We start from the raw sequence: 18,254 nt of genomic DNA, 5'->3' as shown, positions 1-18,254 counted from the left end.
GGAGGGAATCGTTTAGGAAGACAGAATCGGTGGTGTTCTCTGACTCGGGTCCCTGCAGTGTGTAGACGAGGGAAGCGTGGATGGCGCCCGAGTGGGCGGGGGGGCGGCCAAGGCTGTGTGCTCAGGACAGGCCCAGGTCCCGTGGGTGGCTCGTGGCAGCCGCACAAGTCGCCCCATACAGAGGGCGACAATGTCCGGGGTCCTCTGGGTTGAAAGAAATGTTGATCTTAAGGGTCAGTGTGTCTGTCCTGTTCTTCTGGTTGACACATGAGCCCCAACAGCCCTGCTCCTGTTTGGAGTTGCTGCTGATAAAGACCTATGGGAGCAGCTAGCACACAGCTGCTTTTATGGGTTTATGTTTTCCTAACTCCTCTGTTTTTGTTTGTTTGGTTCTGCCACAGTCTGCTATGCTTTGGAAACATGTGGAATTCTATATCTCAGCTTAAATCTGGAAATGCAGTAACCATCTTTATTTATCGAGGAGGAAGCTCAGAACTGTAGTAGAAATGCACAGCTTTGGGGTCAGGAGAAGAGCTTTGACCTCCCGCCTGGCATTCGCTCCCCGTGTCTTTCCAGGGAAGCCTCTTGCTTTCTTTGTACCTCAACTGGGAGTAATACCCACGTCAGGAGCTTTCTCTGAACTTTCCCTACGATGCCCTACGTGCGGCAGCTCGTGCCCTGTCTGAGAGACCTCTAGGGCCACGGCCCAGAGTCCACGGCTGCTGGCCAGGGGCCCCCGGTGCAGCGGCCGCGTTGCCAGTCTGCAGGGGGCCGGGGAGAAGGAAACAGAGTAGGAGCGCTCTTGTGCCATGTGTCACCCTCGCTCAGACCAGTGTGCCATGTGTCACCCTCGCTCAGACCAGTGTGCCATGTGTCACCCTCGCTCAGACCAGTGTCAGCTTTCCGGGGGCCCCTCCCTGTGTCTGCCCGCCGGGAGCCGAGGGTGGCTGGGCTGGCCTCCCCCAGAGCGGAGCCATACCTTTCCATAAAGCCTCGCCCACCGCGCCGAGAACACGTGCTTGCAGAGCCGCGACGAGCCCCCGCAGCTCCTCTTCCCGGTGGTGCCGTCGATAACCTCCACGTCCGCGTTGCCCATCACCCAGTTCACGCTGAAGTGCGGAGACTTCCCCGGCTGGCGTGCCTCGGCGAGGCTCACTCCTGTCAAGAGAGAAAGTGCACAGCCAGGCGTCAGGGTGCCCGGCCCGCGCAGGGCCCCCGCGGCTGGCTGCTGGGAGATCAGGCCTGGGTTTGCCCCGCTGCCCATTTTCACACGGAACTTGGGACTTTTACCTTGGAAGTTGTTATGGTCCCAGACAGGCCCTGAGGGCTATCGTTTTGCTTAAGGAGATTGAAAAAGCTCTAATGCAAACTAGAGAGACCTAAGAGCATACGCTAATGAATCAAGCGATGTGATCCCAGAAACAGCAGTGGCTTCCGAAGTTTTGCGGCCCATTCTGAAATGAAAACACGCGTCCCCGTGTTCATTAGTTATGGAGGATTTCAGGATGATGGCGGCGGGTCCCAGGGACTGCACTGGACACCGAGCACTGCCCTGAGGCCGGTCCCATGCACGGGGCCCCCGGAATTTTCAGAGCAGCCCTTCTTCCGCAGTCTGTCCTTGTCAGCTTGTGCACCGGTTTCCGTCGGGACGACTCAGCCCCGGTAGCCCCAGTCCTAGCGTACAGGAGAGAAGGGGGCACTTGGCGTTCCTACTTGGGGGCAGCAGCCTCTGACCGCCGCCTGGCCTCCGTACCGCCCACGGCCTGAGTCTGCTGGGGGGCCCTCGCTGGCTTTCCCCCCGCCGTCCTGCAGCACTGCTCCATCTGCCCTCGGAAGGTGACCTCAGGGAAGGAATGTGAGGCACCAGTGGGCGGGAGGAAAGGCCCCAACATGCCGTGGAGCTGCGGACTTTGGGGTGCTGCTCTGCGCACAGCAGTGTGGGAGCAGCCCAGCTGGGCAGAGGAGGCCCCAGCCCTGCGGTTCGCCTCGGTGACAGCCTTCTTGTGGGATATTCCGTTCCTAGCCCCACTGCCCCTTCTCACAACCCCTTCCCAGAGCCAGCGCCACTGGAGCACCCCTCCTCCGGGCCCACACTGCTTGCCGCTCTGCACGGAGACACCGCCATGCACCTGGGCAGGAGGGGGCCGAACTGGCAGCTCCGCTGTGGTGTCACGAAGGGTGCAGCTGGCCCTGGGGGGCCTGCAGCAGATGTGAGGGAGTGAGCCCTGTGTCCAGGGGCAGCCCAGCACCCCAGACCCTCCTGGAGGGCAGCTGTCCCATCAGCTCCCACCGGCAAAGCCACAGATCCAGGTCCTCCTGCAGCCCCCGGCGTGCCCACCACCCAGGGGCTTCCTGCCATCTGCACACACGCCGTCCGAGTCTGCATGCTGCAACAGCCTAACTCCCGACCACAGTCACCCGGCAACTGTCTCCTGGTCACGGATGGGCAGTGCCAGGCGTCCTGGGCTAATTCCAGCCAGGTCACCAGGTCATCACGTTCCCGTTCCTTGAAGCAGTTCCCTCTGGCAGCCGCCCACACAGAGAGCTGGGCAGGGGGACGGTCTGGCCTGTGGGCCATGAGACGGCCCTGCTGGGCAGAGGGAGGCAGTGGCCAAGGTCAGGAGTGACCAGACACAAAGAGAGGCGTGCCGGCCGGGTCCCTCCACCCTCCTCCCCCCGCCCTCTGCTCTCGGACCCTCCCTCCCCTGCCCCTTTGTCTCCGGACCGGGGAGGGAGAGTGCACAATCCTGCTTCTCCACCCCCCTGCACATGGGGAGAGCCTCCGAGGACACGTGGATGTCCACGTCACACCTGGCTCCCTGTGTGTCCTCTCTGCTGTGGAAAGTGCCCCACTTGCACATAGATGCCTGCTTGGAGAGGCTCGGCTGCAGCCCTGGCAGGGCGTCCACACACGGATCCAGCTCCGCACACAGACACGGGCAGAGAGAAAAGGCACTGGCTGGTGGATAGCCCCCCGACCGCCCAGCCCTGACCCACCTTCTCTGCAGCTCGGGTCCCAGCTGGTTGGTGTGTGTGCTGAAGCAGAGAAGTGTGTGGGGAGGGAAGTAGAGGCCATAAATCACAACGACTCCATAAATCACAGTATGAAAATTGTCGATTTCCAACTGTAATGGCCCTATCAACGACCATGTGCGTCGTGAAATGAGATTGTAGGTCCAGCCACGATCTTCCACATCACCTCTGTGGCCAGTGGAAAACGTGGGGTGAGATCCGCGTTGACTCAGGAAGCAGCCCCAGCCCTGCTTTTGCGCCTGGTTTGCTGTTCCATCCACCGTTCTGTTCCTTCCTGTGCTCTCGGTAGCGACAGCGTCTCGTTGGAGGCCTGCCTTTGTCAGGGGAAGGGATGAGGGCCAGCTCTGGTTGGTGGGGAGTCCCCCACGTTGTGGGGACCACGGTGCCCCACTGAGATTGCACGGACCTTTCCCATTGTCATTATGAGCGGGATGGCCTTCTCACCTCCTGCTGTCCTGGGAGTGGAGGAAGCAGCCCACACATTGGGGTCAGAGTCCCTTCTGTGTGAAGCAGATTTGGCTTCATGTATGTGCAGTTGATTATTGTGTGTCCTTGGGGCTCTAGGTTTCAGGGTTCCCTCCCTTAGTCTTTTGCTTGGGAGAAAAGTTCCCAAAGCAACCTGCAGGATCGACAGTTTCCCCCCTTCCTCCCTCCCTGCTTTCTGTCTCTTTGCTTCTGTCCCTGAATCTACCCTAGAGAGGCCGCACCTTCGTGTTCACAAAATCTTTGTGCCAGTGGTACACGTGGGCGGCACCGTCGGGATTGACTGTCGAGTTTGTCGCAGGGACGCTGACTCGACCGTGCAAATTGGTCAGCGCACAAGGAAAGATGGTCATTTCACAGAACGTCCGTTGGTCTAAACCCACAGGCCAGACAGAGTGCAGGCAGGAGGCCCAGGGTGAGGGGAGCTCGTTTATGAGCCACACGCTCAGGGCGGGTCACGCTGTCTGTCCTCGGAGGGAGGGACGAGCGGCCTGGGGCGGGCAGGAGGCTGTGGCCAGCACAAGCTGTTCCTGCTGCCTGTGTTGGGTTGCCCCGTGTTTCAGGATGGCGCTCCCACCTGCTCCCCGTTCCGCACCACACTCACGGGTGCCCTTCAGGAGGCGTGTTACAACGCCTCCTTCCATGTCTGCCTGTCTGTCCTTTACTCACTCATCTTGGCCCGAGGCAAACACTTGTTTCTAAGGAGCCTCCTGCGCGTATCTGAGTGATCTCATTCGTTATGTCCTGGTTTCGTAATTTGAAATCGGCTTCCCAGGAGCCATGCACGGCCTAGTGGCCAGATGGGGAGCTCGTGCAGCCTCCCCCCTCCAGGCCCAGGACAACGAGCTTCTGAGTGTTGCTGCCAGATGTCCTGCGTTACGGGGAGACATGTCTCCTCCTCCCAGGAAGGAGCATCTGGACTGCATTTACTTTTCCTCCCATTGGCTGGAAGTTGTCAAAGTAAGAGAGGCACAAATTCCTGGGATCGTTCTTCTGGAAGCAGACATCCAATGACTGAAGATAAAAACCAAGCCTCAAGTTCAAGTTCAAGTGCATACTGTACTTGAGTCCTAGACATCACCTGCTACCACCGGCTTTCATCATCATCCTTGAGATGGTAACACATTGGCACATTATACAGATCCAGGCACTCAGAAAATACAGTGTTACCTTCCCTCTGCACACCTCCTGGGGCGAATCAGAAGTCTCCATCCTGGGTGGCTCAGTCCTTAAGCATCTGCCTTTAGCTCAGGTCATGATCCCAGGGTCCTGGGATCGAGTCCCACATCGGGCTCCCTGCTCGGCGGGAAGCCTGCTTCTCCCTCTGACCCTCTCCCTCTGCTTGTGTTCCTGCTCTCGCTGTCTCTCTCTCTGTCAAATAGATAAATAAAATCTTTAAAAAAAAAAAAAGAAGTCTTCATCCACAGGAGGATGTGAATACATCCAGATCTGCCCCTGTCCTAGTCAACGACTTAGGGAAGACCTTTACGTTCTGAACACTGAAAGCAGGAGCCTGTGTCTGCAGGAAGGGGAGAAGCCCTCTTAGAACATAAACCCTCGGAAGACTCAGCCCTGTGTACCCATGACCTGTGTTCAAGGTCATAAGGTCTCTTCGTGTGCATGGACATTGGACTCTTCGTGTTTTTCACCGTGGAGCCCCTGAGCCCAAGAGTCAGCAAACCTGCACCTTGACATCCAGAAACGAACTGATCACAGTATCAGCAGCCCACATGGGTCCGGGGATGTCTGCCTTTGCTCGGTGGTGATGGAAGCACAGGGCTGCATTTCTCAGTGTGGTTCCCGCCCGCACAGGTCTTGAATGGTGCCAGTGCTGGCACGTTCGCTGGCTTGCAGAAAATCCTGGAACTGGACCTCCTGGAGGCCACCAGGTGTTGGCAGGGCTGTGCGCCCTCCGGGACCCTCCAGCTTCCGTGGCCCTGGGCGTCCCTGGCTCGGAGATGTGTCACTTCCACCTCTGCCCGTTTCCACGGGCTCCCCCCCACACTCTGTGTCTGTCTGTCTGTCTCCGCCTCTTTCCCTCCATCAGCCTCTCTCTTCCACGGACGCGTGTGGTGGTATGTGGGACCCATGGACATAGTTCAGGACACGCTCTTCATCTCTATCCTTAACTTAATCGCATCAATAGGGACCCTTTTTCCAAATATGGTAATTTGCAGGTTTCATGGATTAAGATTTGGTGTCTTGGGACAGCCATTAGTCATCCTCCACCAGCATTAATTTTGAATTTTGGAGCTAGTCTGTGAACCCTGTGCACTGACCCTCTAGCACCACGGTTGGCGGGAGAGGGGGCTCCTGCGGCTGTAGCCACATGGACGTCTCTTCTCAGCCTGTGGCTGGGAAGGGAAGCCTAGCGCGGCTGCATCTGGGGGATGATGTGGTCGGCCTCTGTCAGGGGGATCTAGGTTTGGAAACTTCCTCGGCAGAGAAAGCCCAAGACAGGATGAGAGAAAAGGTGTCCCTGAAAGGTGGTGCATCCAGGTGAGGACCAGGTCCACGGCCATTCTTCCTTAGTGATTTCTGTAGTGATTATCCCGCCGTCTTGGAAGGAAGCCTGATCTCCACAAACACCTTCCCTATCAGAACCATCGCCAGTAAGATCTGTGCAGCTCATCTGTCTGCGAACCACACCACACACGGTCATTCATCCTCTATGGAACATTCTAGACACGTCTTGTATCTCAGGGCAGATATGTGGGAGACCAAGCAGGTCTCCACCAGCCGTTGACACACATACTCTGCCATGATGACAAATACACAGAGGCGTCTCCATGACGATTGTCTGACATTTGATTTAGTGACTTAGTGATTCACACGACAGTGTGAATACAGTGAACCTGAGCTAGGTCTTGCTCAGATTTCACATCTATCACTTAACAGCAGTGTGGCCTTTGATCAGGTAATGCATCTACTGATTACTGCTGTCATTGCCTTCACCACGGCGCAATTACTGCCACGGCCGCCACGGCTACCGCCACTGCTGCCATGGCCACGGGCACCATGGCCACGGCTGCTGCGACTGTTAGGACTGCTCCCACCAGCGGTGCTTCTGTGCCAGATTGTCACCACCTCGGCACGGCTCCCGTCACCGCAAGTCGACTGCTGCCATGACTGGCACGACCACCGTGACTAAGCAATGGGAGTGAATTCACTATTCATCTGTGAAAGTGACTTTCGTAACAGCTTATCTAGCTATGAAAAGATGCCTTATTTTGAAAAAACCCTCACACGCCTCTTTTTAAAAAGCAGTATATGAGAGACATTGTAGCATTTCTTTAGATAGTTAGTGGGTCTAAGGTATTTAAAGTTTAATGCACTTTCTCCAAATAAGTGTACATAGGACATCCAGGAATATGATTTTTATAGGAAGTGAGGCAAGTCTGTATCTCAGGGCAGCACTGCATTCAGGGCTGTGAAATGGACGACCCCTCCCCTGGTCTGACCGGTCGGTGAGGTGGTGGCTGCCCTGGCTGGAAGCCAGTGTTGAGTGTGTGCGTGCCACGTGAGGCAAGACTCCGGTGGCACCTGCTCGGGCGGCTGGAGCCTCCTCCTGTAATGAGAGTTTTCCCCATTGATTTTCAGGGGCTTCCTTCCTGGAGTCAATAGGAACATGGCCTTATCTGTGAATATAAATGACTGTGGTGTGTGGTCCTCGCAGTTTAAAGTGCATGGGCTCACAGGACAGCTCTGAAAGGTGAAAAATTTCCTCTGTGGCAGGAAAAATTTGAATATTTCCATTTATAATCTGAGGGTGACATGGTTCTTGGTCCCTGCAAGAATTGTCATAACTTTGACAGACATGGGACAAGGGGACTATGGTCATGTTTTCTTCACATTATGCATTTTTCATTACTGTAGTATCCAAACTATACTAATAAGCCAAGTTTTATACTGGAAAAAATGTGGATTATTTTCATCACTCTTTATTGTGCTTTATCCAATTGGGGTTATTTTCCTTATGCCCAAATAACACAATTAATATCTCCTTTGGCGCAAGTCTGCTGGATTTGCATTAGCTCTGTTTCTGTGTGTCTGGACTATTGTCTTGCCCTCATTTTAATTTTTAAATTTTTATATATTTTTAAAAAGATTTATCTATTTATTATTTTAGAGAGAGAGAGAGAGAAAACATGTGTGCACGTGACAAGTGGGGGAGGGGCAGAGGGAGAGGGAGAGAGAATCCCGAGCAGGCTCTACACCTAGAGCAGAGCCCAACATGTGGCTCGATCCCATGACCCTGAGATCATGAGCCAAAATCAAGAGTCAGATGCTCAGCCGACTGAGCAACCCCAGTACCCCTTGCCCCCATTTTTAAAGGATACTTTTACTTGGTCTAGGATTTTAGGTAGAGATTAGTTTTTATCAGCATCTTAGAGATACTCTTTCATTGTTTTCTTATCTTCCAAGAATCAGCGATGAGTCTGATTTGGATCCTCTGGAGCTGCTCTTTTATATTCTGACGGCTTTGATGACTTTTTGTCTTTTTGTTTGTTCTGCTTTGTGTGGTAGCTATTTTCCTGCTGGGAGGAGGATTTAAGAAGGTTCTTCTTGGGCCACACGATGCTTCTTAGATCTGTACTGATGCTTGTCACCTGTCTTGGGGAGCTACTACTTATTACCTCTTTACACACCGTGCCTGCTCCATTTCTTCTCCCTGCTTCTGGAGCAGGTTCTGTCTTGGGTATATCAGACTTTCTCACTCTGTCTCTGATCTCCTTGTGTTTTCTCCCTGGGATGGTCACTTTCACGTGTCAGCCTGGTTGGTCTATGGTGCCCAGCTGCTTCATCAAACATGAGCCAGATGTTGCTGTGAGGGTGCATTCGGGTGTGAGGGACGTTTCCATCAGTGCACGTGGAGGAGAAAGATGACCCTCCGTGTGCAGTGGCCTCATACAGTCAGTTGACAGCCTCAGGAGCAGAGACTCCAGCTCCTGAAGGTGATGGAGTTCTGCCTGCACGCTCTCCGTGGACACAGCTGCAGCATCGTCTCCTGCTGGAATTTCCAGCCTGCTGGCCTGCCCACCAACATTAGACTGGCCAGCCACTGCACACATGGGAGCCAGTGGCTTCAACTACATCTCCTTTCTATTAGGAAAATGAATATACCCTATTGGTGCTATTCTCTGGAGAACCCCAACTAATACACCTTCTTTCTGTTTCTGTGCTATTCTGGATACTTTCCTCAGGGGGGTGTTCCAGTTTACTAATTCTCTCCTCAGCTGTGTTTATTTTATTTTATTTTATTATTTTTAAAAATTATTTTATTTATTTATTTGAGAGAGACAGCACACAATCCAGGGTGGGGGGAGAGGCAGAAGGAGAGGGAGAAACAGGCTCCCAGCTAAACAGGGAGCCCGATGCAGGGCTTGACCGCAGGACCCTGGGACCCTGACCTGAGCCGAAGGCAGACGCTCAATGACTGAACGACACAGGTGTTCCATCCTCAGCTGTGTTTAATTTGCTACAAAACCTATCCCCTGTCACACAGATTGTTTTATTTTCCTCTGCAATTCCTATTTGGCGCTTTCCTTTTCCTTTTTTTTTTTTTTGGCTTCTATCTCTCCCCCCTTTTCCCTCTTGTTTTTTTAAATCTCTTTTTTCCTGGTGAGCATGGTTATACCAAAGTCTGTCCAGGAACAGTGCTCTCTGACGTCATGGGTTTTCTCCACTGTGTGTCTGCTGGGTTTTGTTAAAATGGTCTTGTCTCCTCCCATGCCTGCTTGGTCTTTGCTGTGTGCCAGTGCTGTATTTCCAGATTTTTTGTAGCATTCTTTTGATCCAGCTCTTAGTAGGATCGTCTCTGTGTGAATTTGGGAATAGAGACAGTTTCAGGCTGTTCTGTGAACCCTCCTGCTTACACAGGGTTCAGACTTAGTCCTAATTTAATCCACGTGTGGCAGCTGCAGCCTGCCTCTGTCCCGAACCCTGGAGACTCTCCCCCAATTCTGGCCCCCCCTGCTCCTCCCCTGCTCCCTCCCCCCCACATCATTCCCTCTTCCTGCAGGACTTCGCTCTGGTGCCACCAGTGGGGTCTGACCCTCTGACTGAGGGTTGAAGGTCACTTTTAGTCCCTTTTGTGCTTTATTTTTCTACAAAGCGTTTTCATTTTGTCTGTCTGTCTGCCTTCCCCACTGCAGTGTCTGTCTCCCTGGGCTATGGGGTTTCAGCCGTTTGGTTCCCTGCTCTGTTCCCAGTGCATAACTGTCCTGGGCACATCGTCAGCAATCAATACACATATGCTGAATGATTAAATAAGTGTATGGTTTATGTTGACCAACTTCTTGGTGTTTGGATAAATGAAATGTATTGACAATGGGAAGTATTTTCCCTAAATGGTAAAAATTTCAAGAGCAATATAATTAAGGTTGGTGTTCAGATACTTTTGTGCAACAGTTTCTTAAAATCATGGTAGAAATTAAATGTAACTTAACTTAATATACAACAAGTATTTTTGAAAGAACTCCTCAGAAAATGAAAACAAGGTTTTTCTATAATTTTAAATTTATCGTAAGCCATCTAATTTGCATAGGGAAGTCAGTGCTAATCTATGAAAATGTCTTATTAAATATTTCTTTGTTGAATTTAGCATTTTGGTCTTCATGCAGATATTAGGATTGCTTTTAGATTATTCCAGCAAGATTTATAATCATTTTTTTCTACCAAAAATTCCTTCAAGTGCATGAGAGATAAATTTCTACTTCTAAGAACTCTAAGACAAAGGAGCTGCTCAGATATATTTTTGAGCTCATGTGTTTTATCCTAAACATTTGTGAAAAATTTATAGGTTATTCCATAATAAACCTGTGCTTATTTTATTTTTTTAAAGATTTTATTTATTTGAGAGAGAGAGAGAGATAGTGAGAGAGCACATGAGCAGGGGCTGGGGGCAGAAGGAGAGGGAGAAGCAGACTCCCCCCTGAGCAAGGAGCCTGATGTGGGACTCGATCCCAGGACCCTGAGATCATGACCTGAGCTGAAGGCAGACGCTTAATGGACTGAGCCACCCAGGCGCCCCAGGGCTTATTTTAATATAAAGATAATTTTGCATATTAGTTACCATCTGCATAAAAACAATGTTTGCTACTACCCCACTGGGTTGTTTTGCAAGATACTATTAATGATCATTAACTTCAGAAATTTCTCCTGAATTAAAGAGGCTTGGCTCTCCATATCGGATTCTACAGTTTAATGTGACAATACTTTGGAGATTGGAAGTCACAAAAATGTGGATATGCATGGCGACAGACCTTCTCCATCCCACCCACTACCACTCCCTGAGGAGAGCGGTCTAGAGTGCAGGAAGTAGGTGGTGTTGGGCAGGACATTTCGATGAACTCAGCTGCTTGAGAAACATGGAGTCTGAAGAGGCCCTGACCCACCAGTGGCCCACGTTACTCCTTCAGGACGATGCGCGCTGGGGAGGGAGACAGCCGATGCTCTGCTTGTCACGGTCCTGTGATGCCCATCACGCAGACGTAAACCAGGGTCTGAGCCAGCTCAGGGCTCTAACACCCGATCCCCTGGGTCCATCTCTCGGATTTCGCGTTCATTGCCAGGACCTTGCCACGGGCTGTAAAGTTTTATCTTCAGTGTGAGCTAAGATTTCAGCGCTGAACACCAGATCCAGTAAATACGCCGCTAGTAGGAACAAGGAACTTGCGTATCCCACCCAGATTTCTCATTTTCCTGATGAAGAAGAATGAAACTTACCTTGAGGTTGGAAGCACAGACAAACCAGACCCTCTGCCCAGCAGAGTAGCCTCAAAGTCACTTTCTACTCCACTTAATGGTTTTCTAACAAGATGAGTATTCGGAGCATAGATTTTTATTATCATCATCACCTTTTTCTTGTTGTATCCAATTTGCCGAGAAAGGCTGAAGGCTGAAGGCAAGTTCCTTTAGGGGAGCTGCTCTCATCCAGTGATGTGACGCGCCAAAGGGATCGGGGCGTACAGCAGCTGCAGTGTGGGTGTCTGTCCTCACGTTCTGCCCAGAGGTGTAGGCTGGTCCGTGCAGAATGCTTCAAGATATCTTTGGAGGACATTAATATGCATCCTACAACCATGTCAGTAGGGTATCTTTTTCAGCTCGGCTGCTTCTTATTAACCCAGAGCTGATTGAGCCCCAGCTAAACGGCGGGACTTTCTGCGAGTACGTGGGCTTCATCTTCTCAGGCAATTTTGCAAACTGACCTTGAGGGAATCTTCAAGCAGATTTCATGGGCTTGTTTGAGTGTGCTTTTCATTACTCTCCTTATACAAGATCTCTCCGTCTCTCTTTTGTTGCAAAAAAATCCTGATGATTTCCTTTCAAAATTTGCATGATTGGCTTTTAAATATCCATCAAAAGCAGAGCAGTTCTTGCAGCTAAGCGTGTGCCGGTACGATGCCACGGTTTAGGCTTATTGTATCTCTGCACTATAACATGAGCTGTCAGTATGGACTGAAATGTCTAGTCACTTTGTCCTGGTTGTAAGTAGGGGTGTGTGCCACCCAGGGTGGGCGTTCGCTTGGGAGTCTCAGGCACTTTGCCATCAGGTGCGCCACTCGATGATTTCAGGTGTTCTGAATTTCTCTAATTGAGTTTTTTTTAATTCACTGCTTTTACACTTATAATTCAAAATTCCTGTTTTTATCTGTGTTTACATGTTCCCAATTGAACATAAAATTTTTAAAAAGCTTTGCAAGAATGGATGGCTATTCTGCGTGGCACCCAAAGGCTGGATGAAAACCAGGCCCCTCATGGGAAAGGTGAGAACAGATGAGAATTCTCGTAAGTTTAATGTAGAGACTGAAGAACCTCCGTGAGGTTTGTGGGGCACCTGAGTTGGGAACATTTGATTTAGCACCAAACCAGTAGTTCTAGGACTTTGGGGTCTGCTCCAGAGCTGTGCCGGCTGTTCAGCTGTAAGAAGTAAGTGTTCTTGGGACGCTTGGGTGGCTCAGTTGGTGAAGTGTCTGCCTTTGACCCAGGTCATGATCTCGGTCCTGGGATGGAGTCCCGCATCAGGCTCCCTGCTCAGCGGGGAGTCTGCTTCTCCCTCTGCCTCTCCCCCTGCTTGTGCTCTCTCTCTCTCTCTCTGTGTGTCCAATAAATAAATAAATAAATAAAATCTTAAAAAAGGTATTCTTTGTCATTTTGAGAAAAAAAGGAAAAATGAAAGAGCTTGAAATTGAGCCAAAGTGATATTTTATCAGAATTCCTAAAATTACCAACTGTTTAATAAATAAATGTAATTTTATAGACTGAATTTGAGGCAAATGTTTGCGCCTCTCCTGTGCCCTTGGTGAGCTGGCAGTGAGTGTCCCCGGCTGGCCCCACTGGGTCGGTTTGCCTCTCCTACACCATCCATCATGAGTTAGATTCTATCACCTCTTCGGCTAGTCTTGTTTTGCATTATTAATCTTTATGGGATTAAAAATATGGACATCTGTTAAATGGTGCTACAGGCCATGGGATGCAGTGTGGGGTGTTGAAAGGGCTTAGCTCTGTCATCGAGCTGAGTTCAAATCCTTGCCCCACGTCCGTAGTTTCGAGGAGTCTGTTCCCACATCTGTAACATGGAGATTGTTGGTTGGTGGGACGCCATCTTCGTGACGCTGAGAAGGACCTTCCCTTCTGTGGCTGACATAGTCACTCTCAGCAAGAGGTTGGGTGCTGTGTCCTCCCTGCGCCATGCAGACCAGGCCCCTTGGGTGCTCGCCGCCCAGCATGACCACCTGCAGGCCAACCATCGCCAAGGGTCGGTTGTGGTTCGGGGCCAGGGACCCTGCAACGCTGGGCCCGGCGGTGGGCTGCATCCAAAGGCAGCCTTTTGAGCAAGGATGGTGGTGAGGAAATCCTGCCTTGCTGATGTTGTTTTCTTAGCCCCTGGGACGTTGGCGAAGAACTGACCCCTTCCACTACCGAGCAGGCCTGGGGACGGTAGCGCAAGTGAAATTCTAAAAGATGGTGCTGTTTGGTGTTTCTGGACAGAATCTGTGACCTTGTCTCCAATGGCCTCACTGAGGTGCGCTGACTTTGACCCTAAGTCCCCTCACTGGACACACGAAGCCCCTGGACTCTAACATGGTCCCAGGGATGTGAGGACGGGTGACACAGGCTGACACAGTTGATCTCGGACCTGCTGCCTGAGGGCCATGCATACTCCCATGGCAGCAGAGAGGTGTCGGCACGTGGTCTAGGATCTTGGGCACAGGCTCTCACATATAAAGGAAGGCCTGCGGTGTAATAAAGTGGGGACCTGGGTGGTCAGCCAGCCCAGCTGGGGAGGGTCCTGTGCCATCCCCGAGCCCACAGGTTGTTCCCAGAGCAGCAGAGAGTCGGTGAGTCTCAGAGACAAAGGGAATAGATGTGGAGGTGTCTTCTTCAACACTTGCTCCGTTGTTCTCACTCCCACCCCCATGGGGCACTATTATCACCCTGATTTTATAATTTAGAACAATTTGAGAATCCTGGGAATAAATCTTAGGCCCGAGTCTGAGCCACAACACTGAACACCTCCTTTATTTTCTTATTTCTCTCTCAGGTGATATGGCCCAAGACTGAAGCCAGCCAGCCCTGCTCCTTCCCAGGAGAGCTATTCCCGCTTCCTGAAGACATCTGCCTGGGGTTGCGGGGTGGCCTCCGGCAGTCCCTTCAGGATGCTGTCCTGCCCAAGCATGGGAGTCCCCCTCTGCACGCGCTGTTTCCTCCAGGCCTCTGGTGAAGCTCATTCTCAGGAACCAGGAAAGGGTCTGTGATGTGGACACCAGTGGTCACCAGAGGCATTCCCCTCCAAAATGCCCAGATCAGGACTCGATCCTTCCCAGTATACAGAGTGTGATGGATTCCAGAGTGCTTCATGGCCATGTGACGCTTGATCCTTACAACCGGCTGTGTGCCGGGCAGCCTAGGGCTTGGCCGTGCCCATTTTGCCATGGGGACACGGGGGCTCCGGAGGTCTGGTGCTACGGACACAGGCAGCGTGGGAAGTAGGGGAGATGCTCAGTGCTTGCTGGATTGCCTTGTTGCCTCTGAGATGTGCTTCTGAAGGCCTTGTGCGAGGGGGGCACAGAGACCCCGAGTGTCCTGCAAGCACTCAGGGCAGCCTGTGGGCCGGCACTGTCCACCCTCCGTGTTACTGCTTCCGACCCAGCTGCCTTCCGTCAGAGGCGCCGCCCGCAGAGCAGAGCGGGACAGGTATGGCGTCCTTTTGGGCCCGCCTGGGATGGTCCCCTCAGTCAGCTCAGTGTGACTCGGTTGTGTGCTGTGTCCTGTTCAGGTCCACCTCAGAATGCTGCCCATTCCTACATTCAGGATGCACGGTAACCTTCCTCTCTTTTAAAGTTTTCTGTTATTGTAATTTTGCTCGCTAAATCGTAAATATTTAAGCCAGCGGCCAACATGGGTAAGATCTGCCGGAGTCAGGACGCATGGGGCGGCCGATGGGAGGGCACTGGCCGCGTGTCTATGGGGACGGAGTGTTCTTACCGCTGAGGAGGGGCTGGTTGTGTCGGTACGAGGCTGGCAGCTGGCCGATGTCCTCGGTCCGGAGGCTCATGACCCGGGAGAGGTGGCCGGTGTGGTGCAGACTGCCCACGATGATGCTGTGCAGGTACACAGGCTCAATGAAGTGGCAGAGCAGTGCACCCTGCAGTCCCAGCACGTTCCACCTGCAAGGAGAGGGGGTCAGTGCGGGGCTCACCTGTGTGGGTGGGCCCCCCGAGCGGCCTCCCTCCCCACCCACCTGGGGGCGGGCTGTGCGCAGCCCCCGTGCCTGCCTTCCTGCCCCATGCCTGTGCCGCCCGACCCAGCAGAGAGGCCGCCAGCTCGGGCAGCTCCGGTTCTGAGCCCCTAACTGCCGTGCACGCTGCTGATGGGGGGCCCTGCATTTCCTTTTCTGGAAGATGACTTTTTAGATGGAGTGGAAGCTATATATTCTCGCAGGGACTTGAAATTAAAAAAAAAAAAAAAAAAAGGCACTCTGTCCCCAAAGCGAATCTGAATTTTCCTTTATGTTAGCTGGGAAATATCAGAGATGGAGTTTATTTCACTTTGGGGAAGAATACTTTCTTCTTCTTTTGTCCTCAGCAGTCAGAATGACCTGCTGTGTCATTAAATGACATTAATAAGTGACCCTGTTTTGCTCCCAGGAAGATTTTGATTTTAGAAACCCAGATCCGACATGAAGGACAAGGCCGTCCTTCTCTGAAAGAAATAGAGCCCTGGGCAAGTGTTTTTGCTTCTGCAAGCAAAGATGACAGCAGCATTTTAAGATTGTTTTTCCCCCTAAACTTGGGTGGTACAAGGTTACATGCATCTGTTTGAGGCAACATTTCGTGGTTTCCCCCCCACTGTAAATAACGTGTTTAAAAACCCAGCCTCCATCAGCAGCGAACATTATGCAGCTAATTTCCTACATCATTGTTCTTTTCATTAATTAACGTTTCTCCACTGTTAGGGCAATCATTGTGGTGCTTCCATGCCGTACATTTCTTTTCATGATTAATAAGGAATCATATTTCCCTTTCCTGAAGCAGTCAATTAACACAGAATCCTTTCCATTAATTACTGAATGTTTAAAACCAGCATGCCCTACCTGGAGAGCAATCTGCTCTGGGAACCTGCAACACCAATTGCTTTAAAAAGTTCTCTTTAAATTTTATTCCGAAAACACAAGCAATTTAGCTGGCGATATTAATTTGCCTCAGAAGCATTGCGGTGAATGGGAGACATGTTTTAATCTCATGCAAGAAAAGGCAACCATCTGGCGGGCGAGAATCGAGAGAGCGAGTCTCCACTCTCTCCACAAACGCAGGTCATTAAAGTAATGTGTTCATCTACATAAAACTCAAATGGAATATAAAAGGTAATATTTATATACAAACAATTTAGTCCTACAATTTAAACAGTCATTGGTTTTATGAAACATTTACTTTAGTCTATCAGATTTGCATAACTTCACTTAAAAAATAATTACGGTCATTTCTGTAAGTCACATCATTTCTTTCAGAAAGGACTGAAACTGCTGTCCTTTGGAGATTTATATGTATATATATATTTGATTTTACCAAAGTAAATGTCAAAAAGTTTTGAAGGAGTGGACTTGCTGAAAGCAACACAAGAACTTCTCACTGGTTGTAGGGACCTGTCACTTGGTGATACGCCCCACCCAGACTTTCACTCGTACCCGACGGTATCAGCTGACAGGCCGACTGGGGCGCTCAGGAGGCTGCCTGTCCCTCACTTCTCGATGATGAAGTACAGAATTTCAACAAAATCCCGGAGAGGACTTTTTTGGTATGTGAGCTTTTTGTGGAAGGAACGCCGATGTTTTTGAGTGGTGATTGAGGGATTGGGTTCCTTCCCTTAAATATGAGACCAGTATTTCCAGGCAGCACTAAAAAGTGAGGAAAAACCCAACAAAGTCACTTCCTCTAGTATTTTGGATACCTCCTTGTTGGATTTGAAGAAACTGGGAAATTACACCAAGAAAAAGAGAAAGAGCAAGTTAGCGGTAAGTCTCTTTCGCTATGAAAGTGTTTGGTATTGGTTTTTAAGTGCACACTTGATTCCTGGCGCACGTGCGGGCTTCCTTGTGTTTGCATGTGTGGATGAACACAGGTGCTCTTGCAGCGAAAGTCACTGACACAGTCAGTCTGCAGGGACGATGCTAAGTTACCATCAGTGGCCAAGGGCTCTGCGATGCAGGCAGCCCAGGTGCATCTGTTCTATCTCTGACCATTAGTGAAGTGTGACTTTTTAAAAGCAGAGAAATGGACATTTCCGCCATCGATAACAAAGCACTCGCCCGAAGTATGCCAAGTCTTGAACAATAAAATTAGTATTCCTAGAAGAGACAGCACTGTTCTTTAGGCCATTCAGGTGTTGGCTTTGAACAAAACTTCTGGAATGTATTTGAGTGGTTCTGATTCTGTGGGATTGTCTAAAAACAAATAACTTCTATATCTGGCTTCCTCTTAATAACCTTTATAATAAAGAGAAAATCAACCTTCTCCTTGTCTGGCTATAGGAGTTTAAACTTATTCAGCTAACATGATCAATAAAACCAAATGTCTTCCTGAATATAAACTGGGGAATTTTCAGTGTTCAGGATTGAATGAAAATACCTCTCTCCTTTTGTTCAAACAGCTGATATTTCTGCAATGTTGACAGAGGAAAAAAAAAATCCCATGTCTGGTTTTCAATATAGATAATCCCTTAATAAATATATTTCTGTCTGTTTGTCAATCACAGAAATACCAAAGATACGTAGAGGAGAAATCTTGGAGAAAAGCTGCCTTTCTTTAACCAAGAGATGCAATCTCCTTGCTCAGTTTGAATCTTGGCCTCTCAGGATGAGCAGAAATAGTCACGGGGTGAGCCCTAGCTCAGATGGCCACTACCAGTGTGCCCCTGGCACATAAGACAGGGACAGCGATTTCCATTATGTTTTGGACAGTTGGGATTCTTGTCTATTGTTTTTGCCACCTTGATGTGGCCCTTCAGGGTGATGTAACTCTCCTAAATTACAGTGAAGTCTATGGTACAGTCTTCAAGTGCCATCAAAATATATACTTAGTTGGCATAGAAACAGACACTAGATCAATGGAACAGACTAGAGCCCAGAAATAAACCCGTGCTTATATGGTCAATTAATGTACAACAACGGATCTAAGAATATACAGTGGGGTAAGGATAGTCTCTTCAACAAATGGTGTTGGGAAAACTGGACAGCC

At 50.5% G+C, this 18,254-nt stretch overlaps 1 protein-coding gene across 1 annotated transcript in view; it reads right to left on the bottom strand.

Moving 5' to 3' along the window:
- The window catches only part of ADARB2 (adenosine deaminase RNA specific B2 (inactive)), a 409,625-nt gene that overhangs the window by 5,355 nt on the left and 386,016 nt on the right, over positions 1–18,254 (bottom strand). Inside the window, exons 8-9 of the mRNA XM_027595682.2 lie at positions 15,007–15,188; positions 980–1,158 (exon numbers count right to left, since the gene is read on the bottom strand). Of these exons, the coding sequence (XP_027451483.1) occupies positions 980–1,158; positions 15,007–15,188 (361 nt within the window). The remainder of the gene's footprint in view (positions 1–979; positions 1,159–15,006; positions 15,189–18,254) is intronic.

This window comes from Zalophus californianus, chromosome 9, assembly GCF_009762305.2.
Source record: "Zalophus californianus isolate mZalCal1 chromosome 9, mZalCal1.pri.v2, whole genome shotgun sequence".
Lineage (NCBI taxonomy): Eukaryota > Metazoa > Chordata > Mammalia > Carnivora > Otariidae > Zalophus > Zalophus californianus.
This window is presented reverse-complemented; position numbering and strand designations above follow the sequence as displayed.